At 49.4% G+C, this 9,413-nt stretch overlaps 1 protein-coding gene and 1 long non-coding RNA gene across 3 annotated transcripts; one reads left to right on the top strand and one right to left on the bottom strand.

Moving 5' to 3' along the window:
• Window positions 1-325: 325 nt before the first annotated feature.
• On the bottom strand, window positions 326-6,205 carry LOC109283072 (uncharacterized). Its single transcript, XR_002090097.2, has 2 exons — window positions 5,842-6,205; window positions 326-4,395 (listed from the first exon to the last, which is right to left on the bottom strand). It is a non-coding gene; the product is annotated as an uncharacterized LOC109283072 (long non-coding RNA).
• A 4-nt stretch (window positions 6,206-6,209) lies between these two features.
• On the top strand, window positions 6,210-9,380 carry LOC102571935 (SLC35A4 upstream open reading frame protein). 2 transcript variants are annotated; one of them, XM_014606571.3, is made up of 3 exons: window positions 6,210-6,316; window positions 8,467-8,565; window positions 8,877-9,380. In XM_014606571.3, exons 1-3 carry the CDS (start codon window positions 6,302-6,304, stop codon window positions 9,072-9,074), a joined length of 312 nt encoding a protein of 103 aa, XP_014462057.3. In that variant the 5' UTR covers window positions 6,210-6,301; the 3' UTR covers window positions 9,075-9,380. The 2 variants fall into 2 exon arrangements, with proteins under 2 accessions (XP_014462057.3, XP_059589377.1); XM_059733394.1 differs by lacking the exon at window positions 6,210-6,316 and adding an exon at window positions 6,802-7,171.
• The last annotated feature ends 33 nt before the right edge of the window (window positions 9,381-9,413 follow it).

Below are 9,413 nucleotides of genomic sequence, written 5' to 3'. Positions count from 1 at the left end.
GCTCTGGGAGGAGGGACCTGACTGGCCAGGGAGGAAGGACTCTGGACTGCAGGGAGTCACTGCACCACTGGGCAGTCAAGCTAAGTATTTTGACCTTGTGTTGTAGTGTTACCATGGTGTGATATTGACTCAGAGTTGGGGGAACCTTTTGGAGTGGATGTGTTGGCTACAAATGTCCAACTCGGGATCCTTAAAATTCTGGTTTATTAGGTGGATTGAAACACTGTAATGAGTTAAATCATAAACCTTGGGGCTGGTCCTTCTGTTGTCCCCAAAGGACAGTGAGTTCGTGCCCGGTGCGCTTGTGCCAATAAACACACAGGGGTGAAGGATCCAACTTAATCTTTATTTCTGCGCAGAAAGCGGTGCTTGGCAATCGTTTGCAAAGCAAGCACACCCACCCAAGTGGGCATTAGCCTTATATAGCCTCTTCTAGCCTTACACGTTATGCAGTTACTATAGGTTGCCCCTTTTAGTCCATGCGCACTTCACCCTAGCTACAGACCCCTCCCTAGTCAGTTTGAACTTGCCTTCATGACAGTGTAATTTGCTGATATGGCACCTGTTATTCAGCAAGCTTAGCCAGTAACCCCCCTTTCCAACCCCTTAGGGACCTTGCTGATATGGCTTTCCCTCTAGCAAGGCCAGCAATTAAGCAACTAGGCAACAAGCGATCTCCCCCAGCCTAAACACCCTACTGTATGCCCTTGGTTAGATAAAATACTTTTTCAAAACATACAGCTGTTCCCAAAGTATAAAAAAACCTATAAAAGTTTCAGGGGTACTCATCACTTACACACACACACACACACACACACAGTAGCAAGCTACAAGAGTCAGGTATACCTATCCCACAGGCGCTGGAGTCTGTCGTTGAAGCTTCTTTCAGCGTGGTGTTATCTTCCAGAAGGGGGTCACCAGCTGGTCCTTCTGGCTGGACAGGTCGGGTGCTGGTCAAGTTGGAGATCAAGAGGGTGCCCCTGAGGGTCACTTTTCACTGCTTTTTATCTGTCCTTGGCAGACTTTGGTGACTCCCCAGTTTTCATGTTTGCCCAATCCAGGGGTCGTTGACCCTCGTGGGACTTCCCCCTCAGTGGCTACTGGATGGCATCTGTCAGCCCCAGGGGTCGTCCGCATGTACGTGCAGGTTTGGGAGTCTGTTGATGAATTTTGAATAGGGCTCTGGGAGCAGTCGATCTGGAGATATTCAGCCCAGAAGTTGGTCCCCGGCGTTGATTAACTCAGGCCAGGGCTTCTAGCCCTTGATCAGTGACGTTTAGATATTTCCCGGTTGTTACATTGTCTTCTATTGAGTTCTTCCCTTGGTTGATCTGCAGTTTCCTTAGGTTTTAATTGCTGCCTGCTACCGTGTTACACATTCAATCACTGATTCACTCGCTCTTTCAGGGGCCAGCCTGATACAGGGAAGGGCAGTTTGATTCCTGCCCTTGTTAACATTGTTACAATGTATAACTTACTTATGAAACTAAACACATTTAGTTGAAAGTTAAAAGGTGAGGAGTATAAAATATAAGCTACAAAAGTAATGCCATGGCGCACAAAGATAAAAATACCAAAATACAAGGGGAGATACAAAATGCACACACACAAATTTCAAAACACAATTCCTTATCTTAAAGTGAAAGAAAGAGGAAGGAAGAAAAGGTAGAAGAGGAAAAACATATCCAAGGAAGGGAGAGCAACTGCAGGCAAGAGGAAAAGGGGCTTTCTGATACAGATGCTCATATTTTTCATTGGGGTTAAAGTTGGACTGATTGTAGCTGTACAGATTGTAGGTGTAGAGGAAGAGGAGGCCACTGAGGCCACTAGGGGCACCCTGGGTCCCAAAGCCCTGCAGAGGGGGTGGGGCAAGAGGGCCAAGGCCCAGTCATAAGCCCCAAGAAACTTGGAGACTGCAAGTAGTAAGGTAAGCACTACTATCGGCTGGGGCCAAAGGGCCAAGAGCCTGTAAGCGTGAGACCAGCAGCTGAGTGGCCTAGAGCCCATGGCTGGAAGCTGGGGCCCAGGAAGTTAGGGTCCTGGGACAGTGGATCTTGAGTGAAAAGGCCAAGTAAAGTGGGCCGAGGCCAGAGGGCCTCAGCCCAGACAAGGGCCTAAAATTTGAGGCAAAACCCCCCTGCTCTTTAGGAGCAGCCTCCCTGTCCAGTCATAACATCAAGGTGTGGCAGATGAGACAACAGGGTACCAGAGGGGTTAAGCAAGGTGGGACCCAGGAGGCTGCTAGGGCGTGCCTTAGCTGCCCCAGCAGTGGACCCCACTACACAGATACTGAAAGGAAGAGAAGAAACGAACACAAGACTTCTGTGGACATTGGTTAAGGATATGGTAGCACTGTTGATAGAAGAGTATCTGTCTCTTTGTATATTTTAGGGCAGGGGTGGGCAAAATGCAGACCAGGGACCAGATGCGGCCCCCAAGCCATTCTATCCGGCCTGCGGGGCCCCTAAAAAATTTTAGAAAATATTAATCTACCCTGGGCTGCCTGTCATGTGTTCCTTGATGGCTTGCTGAAACTCAGTAAGCAGCCCTCTGCCCAAAATAATTGCCCACCCCTGTTTTAGGGGATTGGATACATTTTAAAATATTAAACCTGTTATTTGATGTTGGATTCATTAATAAAGTTTTAAAAAGCAACATAGGACTGGAAGGAGCCTCCTGGGCCATTGGGTCGAATCTCTTTCATTTGCATGCAACCATTTACCCAAGAAATCCTTGTAATCATCACTTCAAACCCTCCCATACAACTACAAATCACTATACCCAAAACGCCAACAATGCCTTTTAACAGGGATATGGAACACTGGATCTGGCCATATATGTGGGCTGGATCTAGTCTGGCAGACTACCAGTGGGCCACCAGAAGTTGGGGGCCTGGCTGGGCTGTGGGAGTAAGTGTGGCCTATTGCAGAATCTGGACTGCTTAAGCCTACTGGACATAGCAATCAGCTGCAGGAGGGTAAATGGGGGCTGATACGCCTGTCCCCACTGCTGCAGCACTGCCTCCCAGTGTGCCCCATGCTGGAGTCAGAACTAGAGCTACTGGTGCAGCATGAGGCATTGTGGCAGCAGCAGCTCTAGCTCTGATCTGGGGCATGCATTGGCACCAGCTTTGGCTCTGACAGGGGTACATGATGGGGCCTGGAGCCACTGCTGTGTACCCTGGGTCAGAGCTGGAATTGCTGCCACCATTGCCACTTCCCTCATGCCCCAGACTGGATCTGGCCTGGGGCACAAAGAGTTTGAAACCCTGCCTTATAAAATAACTGAAAACAGGGGCGATAAGGACACTGCCAGTATCCTGCCACTGCAATGACATAAAAGTAGTTGGTTTATTTATTCTCAGAAGATCCAAAGAAAAGGACCATACCCCACATTACAGAGGAAGGTAAAAACTCATATTCATTCCTGACCCTAAATGAGATGATCATTCTTCTTTGTCATGTCTCCAATCCAACCTTTCTATATGGTCTGTTACCAATATTCTGCACAGGCCGCTGCTTTTGATGTTGGCATTGCCAAATCTCACGAGGTGCATCATGGTGCTGCAGGGCTTCTCAGATGGTTCATGGTTTGCTTCTCCTGACAAACACATTGGTCAGTTGTGTAGAGGCCCCATGATTTCAGGAGAGAGTTGCATCTGTCAAGACCCGCTCTCAATCTGTTCAGGCTCCGTCGTGTGTACCATTTGTAATTAGAGCCTGATGCTGACTCCTCACTGGGGGTAATTCCTCACCAGCTCCATTCAACAGCTTTGTCACCTAGTTTCTCCTACTCTTTTTGCAGAAGGTAGTTCTAGCTAATTTTGGTGATGTGGTCAGTGATATGGTAGAAGACAAAAAACCATAAGGGTGGATGGATGTGTTCCCCACTTGGAATTTGTGAGCTTATACAGAATGTTGTTTCGTGTTCACCTAGGCTTTGGGATTTAATATGTATTTTTGTAACTACGTGTACAGTCCAGTGTTACCCCTAAGTAGACCAGGTGTTTCTGATGTTTGAGACTCTAGTCACCCCAGGTGACATTCAGGTGTCATTCAACATCCTGTTTTTTTCAGATGGAAAGCACAGATCTGTATTTAGCCTATGAGGGAAGTGGCATTATCAGTTTTACAGGGTAAAGTGAAATTGTAAGGCACAGTGCAAGGTCAGAAGGTAAACAGAATCCAAAGACACCAGGTACCAAATCTCCTGATTCAACCACTGGAGGTGCTAGTAACTATGGAAGGGAGACTGCAGTGATGGTTACTTTAGGATAATGGTACCCAACCGTCTCAGCCCACCAGCCAGATGATTGGTGCCAGGTCCTTCCATGGGCTCAGTCTAGTCAGTGAGCTGTCTGGCATGTAGTACCAACCGAGTCTGTGCCCAATCCAGCTGTGTGGAAAACAGAATCATAGAAAATTAGGGTTGGAAAGGGCTTCCGGTGGTCATCTAGTCCAACCTCTTCCTCAAGGCAGGACCATCTCCAGCTAGATCATTCCAGCCAGGGCTTTGTCAAGTCTGGCCTTAAAAACCTCCAAGGATGGAGATTTCACTGCCTGTCTAGGTAACCCATTCCAGTGCTTCACCACCCTCCTAGTGAGAGAGTTTCTCCTAATATCCAACTTAAACCTCCCTTGCTACAACTTGAGACCACTGTTCCATTTCATCATATGCACCACTGAGAACAGCCTAGCTCCATCCTCTTTGGAACCACCCTTCAGATAGCTAAAGGATGCTATTGAATCCCTCCTCAGTCTTTTCTTCTGTAGACTAAGTAAGTCCAGGTCCCCCAGCCTTGCCTCAGAAGTCATGTGTCCCAGCCCCCTAACCATTTTCACTGCCCTCAGCTGGACTCTCTTCAATTTGTCCATGCCCTTAATGTAGCGGGGGGCCCAAAACTGGACACAGTACTCCAGATGTGGCCTCACCAGTGCTAAATAGAGGGGACTAATTACTTCCCTCTATCTGCTGGCAATGCTCCTACTAATGCAACCCATTATGCTGTTAGCCTTCTTGGAAACAAGGGCAGTGTTGGCTTATATTCAACTTCTTGTCCACTGTAACCCCCAGGTACTTTTCTGCAGACCTGCTGCTTAGCCAGTTGGTCCCAAGCCTGTACTAGTGCATGGAATTGTTCCATCTTAAGTGCAGGACTTTGCATTTGTCCTTGTTGAACCTAATGAGATTTCTTTTTGGCCCAACCCTCCAATTCGTCTAGGTCACTCTGAATCCTGGTTCTAACCTCCAGTGTATCTACTACTCCCCACAACTTGGTATCATCTGTGAACTTGCTGAGGGTACCCTGCATCCAATCTTCCCGCTTGTCAATAAAGATACTGAACAAAACCAGCCCCAGGACTGACCCTTGGGGCATTCCACTTCATACCAGGTACCAACTAGACATCAAACTGCTAATCACTATTCTGTTGAGCCTGACAATCCAGGCAACTTTCTATCCACCTTGCAGTCCATTCATCCAACCCATATGTCCTTAACTTGTTTGGAAGAATGTTGAGAGACTGTATTAAAAGCCTTGCTGAAGTCAACCTATAGCTTTCCCCGTGTCCACAGAGCCAGTCATCTCGTCATAGAAGGCAACCAGGTTGGTCAGACATGGAGTTGCCCTTGGTGAATCCATGCTGGCAGTTCCTGATCACTTTCTTCTCCTCCTCCAAGTGCTTTGAAATGGATTTCTTGAGGACCTGCTCCATGATTTTTTCCAGAGATTGAGGTGAGGCTGACTAGTTTGTAGTTCCCTGGATCCTCCTCCTTCCCTTTCTTAAGTGGCCTGCCCTGAACTCAGCTGTGTGCAAATGGCACAGCTAGGACACCACTTACCCTATCCCTGGGTCGTGGGAGGAGGGGGAAAGGGGCCCATCCCTGGCTGGGGCTGATGAAGCCACAGGAGCTTGGAAATGTGGCAACTGCCACCACTTCCGCTGCCGCCACACTTCCGGCCCTGGGAGGGGCCCCTGGCTCCGGGCCCGGCCTAGGCTGCGAGCCCCTGCTTTGGGGTGACCCTAGACTGGGTCAGACGGCAGAGGCACGCAGTAGGGCGGTAGCGTGCTCGGGCGGCGGAAGAACACGCACAGCTGTGCGGGCAGCCATGTGCACAGCGCCCGGTCCGCGGCCCTGGGACACGCGCTGCCCTAGTCCCCAGCCCTAGGACACGCGGAAGTGGTCGCGTCATTTCCGCCCTTTGCCGCGGCGGCCGCGTGGCTGCGGCAGGCACGTGATCCATGCGGGCCAATGCGTGTCCGCGCTGCTGCGGAGGGGGCGGGGCGGCCGTGGCAGGAAGATGGCGGATGATAAGGTGAGCAGAAGCGGGCGGCGAGCCGTTTCTCTTCGCGTTCGCGGCCGGGGCTAGGCCGTGCTGTATCGGGCGTCGGACGAGTCCGGGCAGCGGGGCAGGCCGAGCCTCTGCGAGGTCCGCCCGGCCTGGCCCCCGGGGCCGCTCCCGTCTCGGGCACTCGGGGCTACGGCCGCGGGCTCCCCCGCTCGGGCCGTGCCGCTGCGGCTGGGCTGCCCCGCCCCCGGCCGGGCCGTCGCTGCGTGCGCGAGGAAGCAGCAGCCGTCCTGCGCCGCGGGAGGCTTCTCGACCTCTGGGGGGCTGGCCCCGCTCTGCCTCGCCCGTCGGGCCGGGCCCGGCGCTCCCCAGGCCCCTCGAACGGTCTGTCGCTTGCGACAGCACAGCAGTTTCTTCTGAAAACGGGGTTGTGCCGGACGTGCCCCTGGGGTTGGCCCCTCGCTGCGACCTGTCATTGCAGGTGGAAGTGCTATTCTTTGGCATCGCATGGCTGACTGGCCTCTCCTCCGGGTTACAGCAAAGCTGGGCCAAGCTTCCTGTGGGGTTGTATCTTTCCTCACCCCCTGTTTCCTGTAGCTGCAGCGGCTGACCTGGCTTTCCTCAGCGCTCTGAAGCAGCCATCAGCTTCTGAGCCTTGGATTTTATAATGCTGTTTTCAGCCTGTGACTTCCTTGTGTAACCTTACTTCTGTGCCAGTTATTGAGCTTGTGTGCCCATATGCCCGTAAGTGGCAGGTCATATTGTTTCAATCCCTCTCAAAATTGCACTCGGACGCCCCTTCGACTTGGTCTGAGCTTCCTTAGAATTTGAATGACTGAAGCTGAGTTCATTAACAGCGGATATGTTAAACGCATGATCCCTGTGCGTACCCACCTGGGGTAACCTTACTTTTTTTAACCCTGTTAGAGTAAAAATTATCTGTAACTAAAATATGGCTGGAATTGGATACGTCTGCCTTATTGGCTAATATCACTAATTGCTTATCATTTGCTATCCCTCCTGGTTTGTGGCTTAATTACTTGACTAAAGAGTCATTTTCTGAGCTAAAGGAATCTTACTGCCTGTAATTAAATTGCAGAATTGCATATTTGTATGCAATATACATAGTCTTGACAGAATTCAGTTCCTGTTTTTTAACAATTTTGAGGGCTAAAATTGATGTTTATTTTAAACATTTATTTCAATTTTTATCAATTTAAATTTTCCATTTAAATTGTACAAAATTAAGGGTATGGGGGGACAGATAATTTAGTAATGACAGTACACTGTTACAAGCTTTCTAAAATCACGTCAAAATATAAAAAGTAAATATCCATAAATCAATAAAGCATATCTGCTCTAAATCATGCTGTTCATTTGGTAGTACATTTATACCAGGCTGTGAGAGTGGAGGCCAGAGTAGGGTGTGGGGGCAGGGGCTGGGCTAGGGGCTGCCGGCTGCAGCTGCCTGCGGCACAAGGTTTGTCAGGGGACTCCTGGCTGTCGAATGCTGCTGAATTCCCTGAGCTGTGCTATGTTGAGAGGCAGTGGCTGCCCAGCCCAGGTAGGAAGCAGCTCCCTGCAACCCCTGAGGGGGCAAGACCTGCCTAGTGGGCACTAGCTGGGGGCTGGCCCGGCCCCTTGACAATCTTTGCCTCCTGCCTCACTGGTTGGTGCAGAGGCAGCAGCTGGGCCCTGGGGGAACCCCTACCCCAGGCATGCAGGGGCTGAGCTCGGTGGGAGTTTGGCAGTTGATCCCAGGCTGGTTCCTGAGCAGAGTGAGTGGCCAGAGGCACTGGGCTTCCGGCTGCCAACAGCCCTGCCCCTCCACGCAGAACTTGTGACTCCTCAGCAGCCAACCAACCCCCTTCCCATCCTCCCCAGCACGCCTTGCTGTCATGGGCCCCAGCTCCTGCAGTGGCTGCATGTGTCTGTGTGTTCACACACGTGCATGTGGGTGCTGCCCCCTATCCCAGATTTCCTTGCCCCCATCCCAGATTTTTTTTCCTTGCATCCCCTTGCTATACATTTTTATTATTACCAATAGAAATATATTTTTTTTTTTGTGTGGTGCTGTAAGTGTGAGGTGAAATCAACCTTTATCAATGTTTAGCAATAAAAATCCAATCCTGCCAAGCCTAAATATACAATGTCGAGTCTTTGTTTCCACTACATAGGACTCGTTACCAAAGCTGAAGGATCTAGCTTTTTTGAAGAATCAGTTGGAAAGCTTACAGCGAAGAGTTGAAGATGAAGTGCATGCTGGAGTGGGACAGGTAAAGTCAGAGTTCCTTAATGCTTTAGCCTTTAACCTTCCAAATAATGATGAATAGGCTGTTGTATCATTTCCCAAGAGAGAGAATGTATCCCCATTCTTTCAGAGTAGCTCCTAGCAAGTGAAATGTAGTATTCCTTAATGCGTCTTTTTTGGCAGAAATGTTATCTTTCCTATGTTAATAACATTACACCATCCCTACATTTGGGGGAATCTGGTGGGGGGAAAAAGAACGCATTTCAGCTCTTCTGTGCTACATAATGGTTTTGTCCAAAAGGTTGTTTTATTCCTTTCTTATCTCTTTCTCTGCAGAATGGATCTTTGCTGGCATCTCCATTTCTCAAAGGCTTCCTGGCAGGTTACGTTGTAGCCAAACTCCGCTCTTCTGCAGTCCTTGGATTTGTGGTTGGGACTTGCACTGGAATATACACAGCTCAAAACTATGCCATTCCCAATGTTGAAAAGACAATCCGAGACTATATCAGCTCGATGAAGAAAGGACCAGATTAAAGGGGAAGCCTTTGGGCAGAGGTGCACTCCAGAAACGGCTCTTCTCATTTTAGACATGCTAGACAATTGACAATAAAAGGATGCTACAGGCCTCCCAGGATAGCAGCTATATACATCATTTATCTCCTTTGGAAAACAAATTCAATACCAGATCAGTGTGAAATCAGCAGGTCTGATTAATAACATGTTGTAATCAGAATAACATGCAAATGCCAGTCACTATTTTACACTGTTCAGGACTTTCATGTGTCAAAATCTGAATGTGGACAGCTGCCTTTCTCGTAATAATATATCAACCTGCTTTTACCCTGGTGTAGTGAAAGGGCATGTGTCAGATCA

The sequence above is a fragment of the Alligator mississippiensis genome, chromosome 9 (assembly GCF_030867095.1).
Source record: "Alligator mississippiensis isolate rAllMis1 chromosome 9, rAllMis1, whole genome shotgun sequence".
NCBI classification, from domain to species: Eukaryota; Metazoa; Chordata; order Crocodylia; family Alligatoridae; genus Alligator; species Alligator mississippiensis.
Note: the sequence above shows the minus strand (reverse complement) of the source record. Positions and strands in the feature narration are given on the sequence as shown.

What these genes read in the sequence shown, in the direction of transcription:
- LOC102571935 (XM_059733394.1), top strand. Translation starts at nt 7,121, where the DNA reads ATGACTGAAGCTGAGTTCATTAACAGCGGATATGTTAAACGCATGATC. An exon ending in ATGTTAAACGCATGATCCCT is followed by an intron (nt 7,172 to 8,466) that starts GTGCGTACCCAC and finishes TCCACTACATAG; the next exon opens with GACTCGTTACCAAAGCTGAA. An exon ending in TGCATGCTGGAGTGGGACAG is followed by an intron (nt 8,566 to 8,876) that starts GTAAAGTCAGAG and finishes CTTTCTCTGCAG; the next exon opens with AATGGATCTTTGCTGGCATC.